The following is a 16,767-nucleotide window of genomic DNA, read 5'->3' as shown; positions in this document are numbered from 1 at the left end:
GGTGGGGAGGTGGGGAGAGGAGGGTCTCAACCACAGAAGGGAACACTAGTACTTGGCTAATACTGATTACATTAATGCTTCTGGAGGTCTGTCACATCACTGGGACATTCCTATCCCTGGCAAAGGGAGCCATATTATATTGGAGACATTAAAATATGGTAGTAAACATAAGGGGGAGGGGGGAAGGGCACTACTCTGCTTTGTTTTCTGATATCACTGAGCCCTAGCCACCAATTCTCTAGGTTTCCTCCCTCTTTCATTGGTTCTTCAGCCTCTTCCCCACTCCCTGAGATGGGTTTTGCCAAGGGTCTGTCCCCACCCTACATTCTCTCCCTTGCCAATCTCATCCACTCACGTGGCTTCAATTATACTTGTACAAAGAAGACTCAAACTGAGATGTAACTAGGAATTCTTTCACTTTGGGCAAAAAACAGTGAGGTTGGGGCAGCAGTACAGTAGTTGGGGTACTGGTGCTGGGGCTAGTTTGACCATGGGTACAGTCAAGTCAGAAGAGATGCTCCATGTGGCAGAGGAGATGGCTCCTGCCCTTCAGGTATTGGAGGAGGAAGAAAGAATGCACCAGGAGATGGGATCCTGGGAGTAGTGGCTCTGCATGGCATGAAGGAACAGGGTTGAATTGAGAGACTTGGACCAGCATAGTCTTACAGATCTGAGGTAATGGGATAGTGGCTTCTGGACACCTATGGGGAGAGAAAGTACAACCCACTAGATATAGCCTCCCTGAGCCAAAGCCCTGTCATTCAACCCTAGTTGCAACTCTGCTACCAGCTCTATCATCTTCAGCCCTCATCTCTCTTCAGAGCTCCAAACCCACATAGCCAATGACCTTCAGTTCATCTTTACCTGAATGTCCCACAAGCCCCTCAAATTCAACATGTCCCTAGCAGAGCTCATTATCTTTTCTCCTAACCAAGGTCATCTTTCTAACTTTACAGTTTATGTCAGGCACCACCATTCACCAAGTTGATGTTATTTCTGGTTTTTCCCTTGGGAGAAAAGTCTCTTTCCATAAATAATCAGTTACCAATCCCTATCCTTTCTCCACAGTCTCTCTCACAGGTCCCTTTGGTCCCACACCTATCACTCGCATTAATATCTGATTGGATTACAGCTATGTTCTGCTAATCTGTCTTCCTTCCGACATCCAGTTTGGTTCCTACCATATCTCTCCTCTACTCTGAGCTCCCTATTTCCTACTGAATAAAGTTCTGATTACTTAAGTTGATGATCAAAGACCTCTGTGACCTGGCACAATTCCACTCCACTGCCTTCCTCCCCCCCTTCTCACTCAGGCTACTTCTCTCCATGTACCTCACATCTCACCCAAGCTCAACAATTATCTCCCTCCATGCACACCCTCCATGTTATGTACCTTTGCCCAGGCTCTTCCCAGGTCTCCTTGTCCCCTCTCCTTTACCTCTTCTTCCTCCACTGATCTCACCATTCCTTCGAAACTCAATTCAAATGCCCTATAGGAAGTCTGCTTTGATTTCCTCAACCAATCCTGAATTTTCACCATTTACCCAACCACATCTTTCCCAGATCACACAGTACTTTTCTTATGCCTCCTGGGAACACTCAACATATATTATTATGTGTTATAATTATCTGTATCGGTGTCCTATTTCCTTACTAAACCATTAGCTCCATGAGGGCAAGAACCCTGTCTTATCTAAACTTTGCTTTTTCCCTGGGATCTAACAGAATATTCTATATGCAGTAGGTGCTTAATACATGTACGTTGAATTGAATAATTACTATCCCTCACTGAAAACAGTTCACTTTCTACCCCAACCATATTCCAGGATAACTCATGAACCCTAATGGATCCCTGCTGCCCAGTATTTCAAGTCTATACTCCCTTGTTGGCATTCAAGGCCCCCCACAATCTGATTCCAACCTACCCATTCAAACTCCTATGTCATGGCTCCCCAGTATACTCCTTCAGTTTCCAAACAAGACAGTTACCTTGTTGTTGCCTCACTGTGCCAAGGTCATGTTACCTGAGTCTCTGCTGATCCTCTCACCTGACTATCCAAATTATACCCACCCTTCAAGGTCCAGGTCAAATCCAGCTTCCTCCAGGAGTCCTAGGTCAAGCTCACACTGATCTCTCCCTCCTCTCAAGTCTTATGGTATTGATACTATGAAACAGGAGTTTGGACCCTGGATCACATCCTCCCTGACGTGTTCTCCAAACCAGGGGTGAATCTTGTCACCCCAATCAGAACGAGAGCTCCCAAAGGACAGTCTCTTTTTTTCCCCACTGGGGCCTGACACAAGGCTAGGCACACAGATAAATCTACAGAATTTCATAGATCACCCTGTGATTCCCCACTATTACTCCAGAAGGTGGTCAGTCCATCTGGACATCTGCCACATAACCAAGAGGGGCCCACTCCTTAAGCCTTAGGAGATTGCTGACAAGTCTGGCTAATGGCCAGATGGTTCTGATGTGTTAAACCTGGATCAATCAGAGGAGCAGCAGAAAGCTGCTTGGTGTTAATAATGATAGGCCCTAGGAGGCTAAAGTCTCCCTATCCCAGTCCCTCAGGCTTGCTAACCCCAGGCACATTCCTTCACCTTGACCTTGCCACCAGCTTTCTCTCCTTGGAGAAAACAGGGCTCTACACTGTCCCATAAAAACACCAAGAAACCAGGTAGCAAGAGGACATGACCTTGGAAAGACCACTCCAACGGGGTAAGAGGGAGATATTAATATATATATAATATTAACATTATATATAAAATATAATATATCAATAATATGGGGAGTGGGGTGCAGGTCAGAGGCAGGAGCTCCCAGTTTCTTCCCACTCCAAGATAACCACAGATATAGAGCTTCATAGGAAAATTCTGCAAAAAGACATTTATTTTGTGCCCAAATCTCCCATTCATACATTCACTGGTTCATCCATCATTTAGTAAGCAATTCCTGTATGTAGACAGTATGCTAGGGACCAAGAAAGATGCTGCTCCCTGCTCTCATGGAGTGGCCAGGGATTGGGAGGGGTGGGGTGAGAGAGCAGGGTATAGAACACAAGGGCAAGCATGCAATCCAATGCCATAATTATCCAATAGCTATAGTGCAGAGCAGACTAGAATATGGACATCAGAGAAATAATGGTCCCCAAGACAGATGTAGCTGTGCCCAACAGCCTATGTTCAAAGGAATTTCTCAGCAGAAAGCTAGCCACTAAGTGATCTCTCTCTCTCTCTCTCTCTCTCTCTCTCTCTCTCTCTCTCTCTCTCTCTCTCTCTCTCTCTCTCTCTCTCTCTCTCTCCCCCCCCTCTGTCTCTCCTCCCTCCTTTTGTCTCTCTGTTTCTTTCTGTCTTTCTCTCTGTCTCACTCTCCTTCCTCCTTTTGTCTCTCTGTCTGTTTGTCTCTGTCTTTGTCTGTCTGTCTCTGTCTCAATCCCTCTCTCTCTCCCTCCCTGCCACAGGAAGCCAGCAAACCAATAAAGACACAAAATCATTTTAAATACTGCTCAGCCTCCTTCTACTTCCAAAGTGACCCTGATGAAATGATACAAAAAATGGGAGAGTGCCTCAAGAATCTCATGTTTTGTACTAAGAAAGCATTTCAGCATAGTGGTTAGAATGCTGGACTGGTCCAGAAGGCCTGAGTTCAAATCCTGTCTCTGACTCTCAGGTGGGCAAGCATTTGACCATTTCTGAGTCCCTATTTCCTCATATCTAAAGTGGGTATAACAATAGCACCTATCTCACGGGTTAACTGATGCCAAGTGCTTTGCAAAACTTTAAGAGTAATCCATGTCAGATATCATTAACACTAACATTATCATCATCATGAATATCAGACCCACCTACAAACATTAACCCAAATGTCAACACTCTAAATATGTGGTTTTTGTCCAACCAGTGAGTAGAAACACTTCTAGAAGAAATGAGCCACCTCCATAATAGTGATACTTTAGTCTGTCCCTCCTCCACAGAGAGACAAATCAGAGGTGTTCCTCAGAAGATACATAAAGGAGACAGAAGGGTTACAGAATCTCCGAGGAGGAAGGACCTTGAAAGTTGCCTAGTCCAAACCCTATATCTTTTCTAACAATTTTAACAAGTGACCATTCATCCTTTTCTTAAGAAACTCTAATAAGAGACAGCTCACTACCTTCTAAGACAGACCATTGCCCTTTGGAACAGCTCTGATCATTAGGAAGTTTTATTTTCTATGCCCCTCCTGTGAGATGTGAGCTCTGTAAAGCCAAGGACCATTTTGATGCTGTCTTGGCATCCCAGCATCTGGGGTACAGTAGAATCTTAATAAATGCTAGTTGATTGACTGATTGACTTATATAAGGTCTAAATCTGTCAATTTGCAACTCCTACCCATTGCTCCTATTTCTGCCTTCTGAGAACAGGCAGTATGCAGCGTGAATTTCATCCACATTTTACTGCATGCCAAAAAGCAACAAGGATTCCATGGTTCCATGGAATATTTGGTCATCTATCCTTAATGTCCTCACCAAGAGCCTAAACATGAAGTAGACCATCATGAAAATAATTGCCACCAATGTGCAAACATCTGGTACAGAAAATGGAGTAAAGGAATTCTATGAAGTACTTGAAAAGGACATCCACTCTAGGTCAACATCATGTACAATCAAAACTATGTTGGAGAGCTTGATTTGTGATCCAAGAAATGAAAGAAGGCAAAATCTTGTTGACTAATCAAAAGGTTCACATCCATACATCATGAGCAGTTTGAAGGGGGTTGGAAGACCCAGGAGAAAGAGAGAGAGACAGAGAGAAACAGAGACAGAGACAGAGAGAAAGAGAGAGAGAGAAAGAAAAAAGAAAGAGAAAAAGAAAGAAAGAAAGAAAGAAAGAAAGAAAGAAAGAAAGAAAGAAAGAAAGAAAGAAAGAAAGGGAAGGAAGGAAGGAAGGAAGGGAGGAAGGAAGGAAGGAAGAAAGGCAGGGAAAGGTAAGGAAAGGCAAGAAAAGGAAGGAAAGGAAAGGCAAGAAAAGGAAGGGAAGAAAAAAAGAAAGAAAAACAACTTATCTTAGCAAAGAGGAAATAAGTTGTCATAGACGTAGGTATTTCAAAATGAGCTATATGTAAGGCCAAAACCAACTACAAATTGCAAGAAAGGATAAAGATAAAAAGAAACCACTATGTACAAACACAGCACTTCCAACCCAACCAGTTGGCCAAAAGTAAAGACACCATTTTTCAGAAAAAATTTAACTTATGCAAAGCAATGACCACACACAAAAAAGGTCAAACAGCGGGTCATCTGCCTCAAGCAACAAATACTAAATGTCCTAGCCAAGAAGGACACAGCAGTGAAAGACAATTTCAAATCACAATCTAGATTATGGAAATATTAAGAATTAGGAAGATGGGAGATTACTAAAAGATAATAGTAGATAAAGGGAAAAGGGGACTGCAGAGACCCCAGCATAAGAAACTACCAAGAGTATTTGCATACGCAATTGGAAAGAGGACAATAAATAGACATGAAGTGAACCAGATCCACTGGCATTTATATGTCTACATAGTCTCATTAGCAGGTGGTGTCATAGTGCACAGAGTGAGGACCCTAGAGTCAAGAAGACTCATTTTCTGGAGTTCAAATGCAGCACACACTGTGTGACCCTGGGCAAGTCACTTAACCCTGTTTGCCTCAGTTTCCTCACCTGTAAAATGATCTGGAGAAGGAAATGGCAAACCACTCCAGGATCTTTGCCAAGAAAATCCCAAACAGGGTCATGAAGAGTCAGAAACGACTGAACAACATTCTCATTAGCAATCATAGTAAAATCACTGCATTTGGACTCTGCTACATTAGTAGCAAATATTCTATATGAGAAACTAGAAATGGCATTTGAGAAGAGGAAGACAGATGAGTAGCTAGATTTGATGAAACATACACAGAAAGGAGGGGGGGAGGAAAATCCATGTTAATGAGGATGAAATTTTTAAATCATTTGGAGATCAGTTTTCAAGATATTTCAAAGAAAGGAAGATTCCAAAAGAATAGATTGTAAATAGTATTATCACCATCAGTCTCCAAAAATGTAACCAAGGAGTCAGCATCTACCAACCAATACACTTCTCTGTAATCCCTATAAAATCTTTAGGATAATGATCAATTCCTATATCAAGACATCCTTAAGGAAAATATAGGAAGGAAGCACACCAACTTTTGCCATCAGCTTTCAGTAGCAGACCACATCTTCACAGACACACAACTGACTGAAAAATAGATAGAAAAGAAAAAATCCTAATTTATTTATTGTTGGTCATCTACAAAAGAACATTTGATTCAACTCAAATCTAGCCTCAAAGGCTCTCTTCCAACAAGATGTCTCTACAACACGTAAAGAACACACACATATCTTCTGTGACATATCTAACTTTGTGCTTCCAAATGGTGAGCATCAGTATCTACCTAGCTTTCAAACAGGGAGATCCATATTAATCCAAGATACTTGCCATGAAGGATGGCCTGTGCAAAGTCCAATCAGAAGATCAATTTTCTATCAGGAATGAAGTTGTCCAAGAACTTCTGGAGGTGTAATCATCCTGAATGTATCAAGCCCTGGAACACTACCAGACCTTGTTGATGAGATCCATGATTACCTAAAAGAAACCATTTTAGCCATCCATACAAGAAAAACAAAGTGGAATCGTATTTCCCGATTATGGCATTGAGTGACCCATTGAGTTAGACCATCAAGAGATGTCTTTCACATCCAATGAGAATAAAGACTCTTTCAATCAACCAGTTAACATTTATTAAAAGTGGTGACTATTTTGTTTTTGACTTTGCATTCTAAGAACCTAACACAACACTGGCATGTAGTAGGTATTTATGAGATGGAAGGGATTTAGGGGGCACTGAATCCATCCCCTTCATTTTATAGATGAGGCACAGAGAGTTTAAGTGACTTCCCCAGAGTCACACAGATAGTAAGAGTGTAAGATAGGATTTGAGCAAATTCTAACAAAAAGTCCAGTGTCTAGCCACAATTCCATACTGCCTTAATAAATGTTTATTGAATTGAATTGGACAGGCACTGGAGATGGACAATAGACTGAGCCTTGAATTGAATAGAAAGAGATAAGGCTGGATCTCTTTTGGGAAAGCAGCCCTGTCACTGATATTAAGCTGCTCTCTGACACAAAAGCTCATCTTCCTCAGTACCAATATTCTCCCACTGATACCATATGATATCACCGTGAGCTCGAAAGAATCAAAATTGCAGGCGACCCCAAGGGTGGGGGCAAGCAGACTGCAACATGTTACCAACCATGACTTGTACTTAAAAACTGAAGCAAAAGGCAGATCCAAGGACAAAAAAGGAGGCCATGGAGCTAAAGCAAGAGCTAACAGATGGACAGACCAGGTTTGGAACCGGGATCATGTAAGAACCAGAGGAAAGCCTCCAATCTACTGCAGTACTGTCCAATCCAACAAGCATTTCTTAAGCACCTGCTCACTAAATTTTAATTTAATTTATTATACACAGAGCTCCCTTGGGAGCTCCAGTACTTGTCCAGATCCACTGCAAAGCATTCAGGGAAAGGCATGGGCAAAAATGGCACTGGGTAGGAGGGCAATAGATAGGTTGTAACCTGTAGTAGTGGAGAGCATACAAAGTGCTACAGAAAGCCAGAAAAAAGGATCGTTCCTAACTGGAGACTTCAGAGCAGATTTCCCAGAGCAGATGAGAGGAGCTAAGCACCAAAGGATGGACAAGACTGAGCAGCCAAGGGAGGAGAGAAGACCCAGCAGAGGAAAGACAGTGAAGAAAGGCACAAAGTTTCCTCAGACGTGACAGGAGGGACTGGGAAAGAGGAAGAACACTTCTCATACCTTTAGTAACATGAGCTAACAACTGAGGGGAGGTAATTGAGATGGAGGAGATGTGGAAACAAAGATTGGTCAAGGATTACTTTCTGAGGCACCTGATAAGCCCTGGGTCAAAAATAAAAAAAATAAAAACCATGCAACAAGGTATATAGGAAAGCATCCTGACTCTCGAGCCACAGGGCCTGGGTTCAAAATTCAGCTCTGCCATTTAGTACCTGTGTGACCTTGGACAAGTCAGAAAACTATCTTGGGCTTCAGTTTCATCAACTTCAAAAGGAGTCATCAAAATGAGTCAAGTCCCTTCCCACTCAAAGATGATCCTCCATGATCTTTGAGGGAGCCAATCCAGAATTTGCCTTGCCTATCTAGATTCCCATAGTTTTCTCTATTTTTTCTTGGAAGTGACTGGAAAGATAGGGGATGGAACAATCCTAGGTATACTTACTATAGTGAAATGTTAGGGTTCTTTATGTGAATTGGAAGGAGACAGAGATACACCCGGAAAAAGTGCAAATTATATAGGTTTTTTTTTTCCTCAAAACTGATTTGCATGGGGGAAGGGCCACTGCCAGGTAGATAGGAGTGGGGGGTTGATGAGGCTCCATGGTTGGCCCTTCAGGAACCTGCCCATCCCCTGCATGCCCAGGTACATGGACCCTAGGGTTCTAGATGTGGCTAAAGGAATGTTAAAGTCTCATATGAAAAACACTCCATGAGGAAATCAAAAGAAGGGGAAATGCCTTCTCTAGCAAAACCATCAGTAACTTCAGAGAAGGCAAGGGGAAGTAGGAACTCTCTTGTGACACACCCTGGTCTGTCCAGTTTAGGAGGGGAGGAGGAGAGAATGATAACAAAGGAGAGACAAGAATGCCAACTCAGGAAGATTAGGGTCGTGGAAGAGGGCTGGGGGCCGAGGATGTTCCCAAGGCCTTCGGTGGCAGGAATGAGGTCACAGGATTAGTCAAAGATGATGGTCTACAAGAGTAGCTAAATGTCCCCCTCCAAGGAGTAGGGTTGTCCTTCCTGTCCTGCATATGGGGCTGGATATTTCCTCAGTGTTTTGAGGTGAGAAGAAGAGCCCTATATGTAGCAATTCCATTTCTTTCTTTCCATTTGCTTAGAGGGGGAGGGCTAAGGGACTGTGACGCAGTAGATAAGAGCCCTGACTTTGGAATCAAAGGGCCTAGGTTCAGATTCTCCCTCTACTAGCTGTGTGACCATAGACGAGCCACTAAATCTCTCTGAACCTCAGTTTCCCCATCTGCAAAAATAAGGGGGTCAGAGTAGATAACCTGTTAAGGCCCCTTCCATCTCCAGCTTCTATGGTGCTATATCCCAACAGCTACCCCCAGCTCCCTTCCACCTCCTCTTAGAAGCCTTCCTTGATTACTTTGCCAATGTATCTTCCTCTTTTCTGATCTCCCTCAGTTCTTTGATCTCACACTATCTCTAGCCACCATTTTTTTTTAAGCAATCAGGGTTAACTTGCTCAAGGTTACATGGCCAGTTATTTTTGTGTGGGACTCTAGCCCTTTTATAAATGAGGAGACTGAGGCAGACAGAGAGTAAATGACTAAACCAGGGTCATACAGCCAGTAAATATCTGAAGAAGGATTTAAAGGTCTTCCAAACTACAAGTCCAGCATTCTAATTACTATGGCATCCAGCTAACCAAGAAAAGCTCAGAAGCATGGGATACAGTGTAAGCATGATAGATTTGAAGTTGAAAAGCCCCAGGTTCCAGGCTCTCTCTGCACCTTACTTTCTGTGTGACCTCTGTTTCCTCAAGTGAAAAATGAGGGCATTGGACAGAATGGACTCTAAGGTCCCTTCCAGCTCTGGATGAAGGAGCAAATTTCCTCATCATGTGAGCTCTACCCAAAGTGAGCAGGCTGTTTGGGAAAGGAGTGGATTCCCCCACTGAAGGCAGGCTGAGCACTTAGAGAGTAAATCACAGAGGGACTTCAAGTACATAAGTGAATAGGATGTTTCCAACTCTGTGATTCTGTCATTTTTATCAGGGAATAGGAATAGCAATGTTTTATATTTCTATAGTGTTTTAAAGTTTGCAAAATGTTATGCAGACATTAATTATCTCTTTTAATCTTCAAACTCGGATACTGCATCAATCGTTAATCCCATTTCATATTTGAAGAATTTCAAGAAAGTAAAACTCAGATTATCTATGGCCACACAGTAAGCAAATAAAAGATCCAAAGTTGGACTGGGTTTGTTCCTTGGGGGAAAAGATGGAAAACAGGAAGATTGATACAATGAAGGGCATGAGAACCTGGATTCAAATCTTGACTCTAACCCATTATACATAAGTCATTTGTCTCTCCTCTATCTGAGCCTCAGTATCTCCATCTGTAAAATGGGGAGAACATTCCCAGTCTCTACCTCAGATTGTTGTTGAAAGGAAAGGCATTAGTGAGCTGCACGAGATTACAGAAATGTGAGCTGCAATTATTTCTGACTAAGAGCTAAGCGGATAAGGGCCCTGGGGACTATTCTGTGAGTCCTCAGGTGGGGGGGGGGGACTTCCAACCTCCCCTCCCCCGATGATGTCACACAAGATGCCACTAATTACTGAAAAATTCCCTTCCCTCACCCCCCTACCCAAGCACCACCACCACTACCTCTGACTTAGCAGCTGGGAAGTTGTCAGGCTTAGACCCCAGAGGGAAGGAGTCCTATCATGTGGGGACAGAGATCACTCCCAGAAGAGATGAGCAAAGAAAACCCCTTGGGGCTAGAGGATTTCCACTGGAAATGCTCATGCTTGGGGAGGCCCAACAGTGACTTCAGCCAGAGGAAAGGTAACAACTTCCCTCCTCCACCCCCTCTCTACCCACTGGGAATAAAGCATCATCCTTCCCCCAGCTATGGTGACCAAAATCGGAAACAAATTCACACTTGTTAATTTGGCTTGGCCTCAGGAGAGAATCTGGGCCGGTGAAGGGGGCCAAGAGACCAGCTGGATGGGCAGAGCTGTGGGTTTCACTGCCATATGCTGGCCTGGAGGGAAAGTGGACTTCCCTGGGCCTTTCTGCCCCCAAGACCAGGTATTCCCCTCTTTTCCCACTCCCAAAGAGGCATTCAGCAAGGGAGGAGAGGAATTTCATAGACCATGAAAGCAGGGAGGGACCTTAGAAAGTATCTAATCCAACTCCCTCATTTTACAGATGAAGGGACTGAGGCTCATCAAGGGAAATGACTTACCCAAGGTCATGTTGCTTTTAGCAGAACCAGCATTCGAACCTGAAGTCTTTGAGCTCCCTACCAGGTTAACCGCAATGACGGGAATGACCAGAACCTTCCTCACACTGGCAAGCTTCCAGCTCCTGACCCTACCTTCCTTAGCCAAGGAAGTTTTGGAGTCTTCTAGGCCCCTGAAATCATGCCCTCTGGGACTCCTCCTTCAGGAGCACAGTCCCACCCTCTTGCATCTGTGTTCAGCTCCTCCATTAAAGACAAGCCTCACATCTGTACAACCTTTATCCCTTCCAATGCACTTCCCCATCCATTATCTCAGGATCCACATAACAAACACTCCTGGGGGGGGAGCAGGGCAGGCATCATTCTCCCCATTAAATAGCTAGAGAAATCAAGGCCTAGAGAAAGAAGTTACTTGATTAAAATTTCAGATTCAAAGGTTAATAGAAGCAGAACCCAGTTGTCCTGGTGCCCCATCCAGTGCCCCACCTTGTCTGAGGCCACAGTTCAGATGAAAGAGCTGAAGTATTGCGGAGGGAACCGGGGCCTCTCCTTCAATCCCCAGTTCTTAAGAAATGCTGGCTGATTAATTGATTGACTGACCTAGCCCTTACATCAGCATCAGCATCAGCATCATCAGAGTGAGAAGAATGCTGAATTTGGAGTCAAGAATCATGGATGCAGAATACTAGACTCTGAGGGGAACTCAGTAACCATCCATTCTAACCTGTACCTGAAAAGGAATTCTCTCTGCCACAAACCACAACCTCAGGTGGCTGAGGAATTGGCTCTCATCTGAGGAAGCCCATTTCACTATTCATCAGCCCCCATCATCAGGAACAGGTTTTTTATTTGTTTGTTTCTTTCATAATAGTTTTTTTCTTACATAAAAAAATTCTCTGCAAACTTTGTGTCTAGAAGTTCAAGATATTACACCTGAAGGATATTTGGGAGACAAAAGAGTCAAAGGAAATCCACTAACCAACATCTGATCCCCACACTGCCCCCAAAAAAGGACCTAGCTGGACCATGTCCAGACACTGATTGAAATTACTCAACATCTTAGCCAGGAAAAGGAAGTCGAATCAGAGTACCTTGGTTCAAATCCTTCCTACCCCTGTGTGACCTTGGACAAGTCACATCCTCTCTGGATCTCAGCTGATTCCTCTGTAAAATAATGAACAGGCTAACCTATACAGTTCTCTAAGTTTTGGTCTTTTTTGTCCCACTTGTGAAGGGCAGTATTCCTGACACACTTTCCTGATCTGGACTCCTCCCAGGTCTCTGTGGTCACAGGTGTGCTCTCTCCCCCAAACTTAAAAACTCATAAATTTTAACCCTGTCTCATTCCCTCAATAGGGGCCTCCCCTCCTAATAAAACTGAAGCTGGGAAGGAAAAAACAGCCAGTATTGCCAGAGAACATCAAAGACTGAAGGCCAGGGAATGGGGAATTCGATGGCCATACTCTTTCTGATGACAAAGAGGACACTGGGCTCATGAGCTTCTCCATCACGCACCCTGTGGTCATTCTGTTCAGTGCCAACTCCTGCCCTGGGAGCCATATGCCCCATAGGTTTCCTGAAGGCAGCTGGAGGATGGGGCAAGTAGCAAGGTCTGGATGATAGGGTCCGCTCCCTGACAACTGGCAACTGAGTCCTGGAAATGGGCTGGGAACAGATGGTACCCTGTCTGGGGTTAAAGGAGGAAGGCCTCAGAGGATCTCCCAATCCTAAATCATTACTTTTATCATCATGAGAAAGCTTTGGAGTCTGAAGATGAAGCCACTGAGTCCACCAACACCAACTGAAGTCAGCCTCAAGGACAGAGTCATAGGTAGATGAAAGGGCACAAGTCCGGGGGCATTTGAAATAGTCTGAAAGTATTTCCTCTGACTGCCTCACATGGACTCAAAAACTGCTTTCTGATCCTCGTCCCCCATAAGGAAGGAAAGCTAAGTGGCAGAGAATGGGGAAGTATCCAGGTGGGACCTCCTAGCCAAGTGCCACTAAGTTTGGGGAATTTGGAGGGAAGTGCTGAGTGTCAGAGCTGGGGGGGAAGGGGGAAAGGTTAGGAAGATGGGAGGTGTGCTGAGAATGGGGAGAGGGGGGCTGAGTGCCAATGGCAGCTGGGAGACTAAGTGCAGGGAGGGAGGGCTTTCAGAACCCAAAGATGTGGCCCCACAACACAACACAACACTCCATCCATGTCCTAGCACTTTATAACTCCAATATGGGGGGGGGGGGGGGGGGGGGGGGAGAGTGGACTGAGCTCAGAACAGTGTTTGATCCAGCCCCTCCCCACCACCATGACCCACTAAGTGCTCAAGGAGCAAGAAGAGTATAGACAAGAATTTGGACACTGAGGACACAAGGCATCAGGTTCTGGCAATGTTGGGCAGGGCAGAGAAAGAGCTGGAAACCTCCGCACCAACCTTTCAGTTCAACCTGACCTCCTTGCACAATGGGACTATGTTAACTGAGTCCCTCCAATTTGTGTGTTGGGGCTGAATGCACACACACACACACACACACACACACACACACACACACACACACGGGATTTCCTGGGGAAGCCTTGCTCCCTGATGAGAGGTCTTAGATCACAGCTGCCTCTCTTCCCCTGCAGTATCTGCTCCCCCACCCCCACCCCCTGCTTCCCATCCTTTCAGTAAGTCAAATACAATCTCCCCCTCACCCACCCACCCGCTTCCTTGCTGCGGTCCAGGCTGCAGGGACCTTAAAGTTCATCTAGTACTCCCTCATTTTACAGATGGGGAAACTGAGGCACCAAGGGAGCTAGCAATTTGCTCAAGGTCACACAGATATCACGTGACAGAGCTGGCTCCGGAGCTCTTCCCACTGTACCTTCCTACCTCCTCTCTCCCCCTTCCCAATATTGGTAAAGAAGGTAACTTAAGACACAAAGCAGGCATCATAGTAGGACCTGTACACTTTGCTGTATTCCCAATGTCTAGTTCAATGCTAGCACATAATAAGCATTTAATAGATACTGGTTGAATGAATGAACAGTCAGCTTGCTCTGACCTAGAAACTAGACTGGTATTTCCTCCAGGTTCGTTCAGCCGCTCTCCAGGCCTCTCCTCCCGGTCAAGTCCAAGTATTAACGTGCTGTGTGACCTTGAACGAGTCATCTTCCTTCCCAGTGCCGCAGTTTGGGGATTTTTTTCCCCTCAACCACCTCGGGCTAAGAATACCTGCCCCAGATATTGCCTGCCTAGCTGCAGGGATTCTGCATTCCTTTGCAAATCTGGCCCACATCAAAGAGCTCCGACTGAAACCTTGCCCCAGGCTGCACCACAGTCCACAGCAGGGAAGAGAGATTTCTGGGCCAGACCCCGGACCCAGGTAGGGGGAGGCATTTGTGCATTGCAGGGGAAAGAGAAGAAAAGACATTTGGGAGTGAACGCCACCCCCCTCCCATTTCAAAAACCACAAACCCCGGACTCCACCTCTCAGCCAGTGTCCCCATTGTAGGAAGGACAAAACTAAGGCGAGACTCAGAAATCTGGCCGGGGCCTCCAAGTTCACAAGGCAGATTTCCTAGGGCTAAAGCACTCCGCTACTCCTTCTCTAATGCGCCTCCCAAAAATCACCCTGCTCTTTCAAATGTCAGATGCTTCTGTTGCCATCTTCCCTTACCCGCACCGTTCCTGGGCACTGCTATACCGGGAGGAGAAAGAGAAAAAAAAAAAAAAGCCTTGGCATCCCAGGATCCTATCTGCCACCTGCCGGGAGCCATGTCCTCCCCAGGCCAGCCTCCAATTGGCCCCCTACCCCGAGAAAGCCTGCCGGAGGGAGACTCAACCAGCCAGACTGGTCTAGAGTCTCAACGAAAGAGCCTGAGCCATTAAAACCCCTTTTTCCCCTTGCCCAGTGAGCGGTTCACCCTGGGGAGGGGGGCCAATGGCCGCTGTCCCGCCCACCCTTGCCGGGCTAGGGCTGTACCCCGAGGAGCAGCCCGCAGGTCGGGGTGCAGCTGAAGGGCAGAGTGGAGACTGGCCCCCTCCCCTCGTACAGCCACACACACTCTCGGGAGCCCTGAGCCAGGCACCCCCGCTCACGTGGCGGGGCGAGGGGGCGAGAAGGGTCTTTGTTCCCGCAACAAGAGAAGGAACACTAGCAGGCAGGCGGGGTCTGCAATAGGCGCAGCCGAGAGAGGCGGCAGCGGCGCGTGCCACGCTCTCTGCAGCCCCAGAATAGAGAGCGAGCTCCGGGCCGCCAGCCCCCGGGCCCGGCTCGGCCGGCTGGCAGCCTGCAGGAGGCAGGCCCCGCGGCGCCCCAGCACGGAGCTCCCAAACACCCCACGGGAGCCGGGGACAGCGGAACACAGGGGGAGGGGGCCGGGGCGGGTCACCCGCAGGCTGGGGAGAAAGTGTCTCAGGAAAGGGCTCTTGGTGCAGTAGGAGTGTGAGCTGAAGTTGGGGAGCTTGGAGATCCTCTCTCCTCCCCAGTCTCTTCTCCACCTCCCTCCCCCCTCAAGCGCTGCAGATTTAGGCTGCGGGCAGGTCTCGGTGGAGAGACTGATCTCCAGGCTCTGGCAGCCGGGGATCGCCGCCGCATTAACGCGGCTCTGGCACGCAACACACACATATATACACACAGTCACACAAATTCATATACACACTGACAGGCTCTCACTCTGACACAAGAACACACCGACAAACAAGCCGGCATACTCACATATGGACACACACCCCGACACAGACTTACACTGACATCCAGGATAGATACACTGACACAATCCGCTCGCAGATAGACACACTGACAGACTTACTCACATGTCCAGTGACACACAGAGACCTAGACCCCGACACACATAGATGCACTCGGACACACACTCATCCAGGCATACTCGCGCTTTCCAGGAGCTGCTGCTTGCTGCCACGCGCGCGCGCGCACACACACACACTCGCGGACAGACACCGACCCTGGCTGACAAACTGACCCTCTCAGCGCCAGCAGCAGCGGGCGCCCGTGTTGGCTCCCGGCGCTCGCCCACTGCCCTCAGCGCGTACCCACCTTTCCAGGCTGCGGTGATGCGGGGACTAGTCTTGGGGTGGCTGCCGGCGGCTGCAGCGGGGACGGCGGCCGCGGCTGCGGGAGTAGCGGCTCGGAGCAGCAGCAGAAGCAGAGGAAGGTCCAGGAGACGAGCAGCCCTCCGAGCGCGCAGCGCGGAGAGCCGCGGCGAGGGAGCGGGGCGCCGAGTCGGGTGCTGCTGCAGCGGTGTCATGGCCCGGGTGGGCTGAGGCTGTGGGGCCGGGAGCCTGGAGAGCTAGCGCCACCCGAGAGAGCGAGTGACTGAAGGCAGAGCTTCGAGAGCCCAGCCACAGCAAGCCTGGGGGCGGAGTTAAGGATAGGCAAGCATCAGCGGGGCACGCCCTCTCCCCCCGCCCCCCCCCCACACCCCTAGAGCCTGACCCGCCGGGGCAACCCAGGCGTAAGGTGCGCGGGGCGGCCGGGACTCCTAGGTCCCGTGCAGACCCCAAAGCGCCTCCTCACCCAATCTTATTAGAAGAATTAATCAGCCACGCGCGCCCGCGTCCTTCAAGTCCTGGAGATGCCCAAATACTAGAGCTTAGCTGGTGAATGAATCATTCCGGGAAAGCCTCCTGGCTGAGGAAGCACCTTTCCGAGGTCCTTCCAGCTAACGCGCTTCATCGGGGTA

The 16,767-nt window shown here is 47.2% G+C and overlaps 1 protein-coding gene across 1 annotated transcript in view; it reads right to left on the bottom strand.

The window, feature by feature from the left end:
- The window catches only part of SEMA7A (semaphorin 7A (JohnMiltonHagen blood group)), a 66,510-nt gene extending 50,110 nt beyond the window's left edge, over positions 1-16,400 (bottom strand). Inside the window, exon 1 of the mRNA XM_069071181.1 lies at positions 16,122-16,400. Within this exon, the coding sequence (XP_068927282.1) occupies positions 16,122-16,332 (211 nt within the window). The 5' untranslated portion in view covers positions 16,333-16,400. The remainder of the gene's footprint in view (positions 1-16,121) is intronic.
- Between the last annotated feature and the right edge of the window lie 367 nt (positions 16,401-16,767).

Source organism: Petaurus breviceps, unplaced genomic scaffold (assembly GCF_028583685.1).
Source record: "Petaurus breviceps papuanus isolate PSGF00001 unplaced genomic scaffold, PetGlider_PUasm1.0 90825, whole genome shotgun sequence".
Lineage (NCBI taxonomy): Eukaryota > Metazoa > Chordata > Mammalia > Diprotodontia > Petauridae > Petaurus > Petaurus breviceps.
The sequence above is the reverse complement of the archived record's forward strand: the minus strand, read 5'-3'. Positions and strand labels throughout refer to the sequence as shown.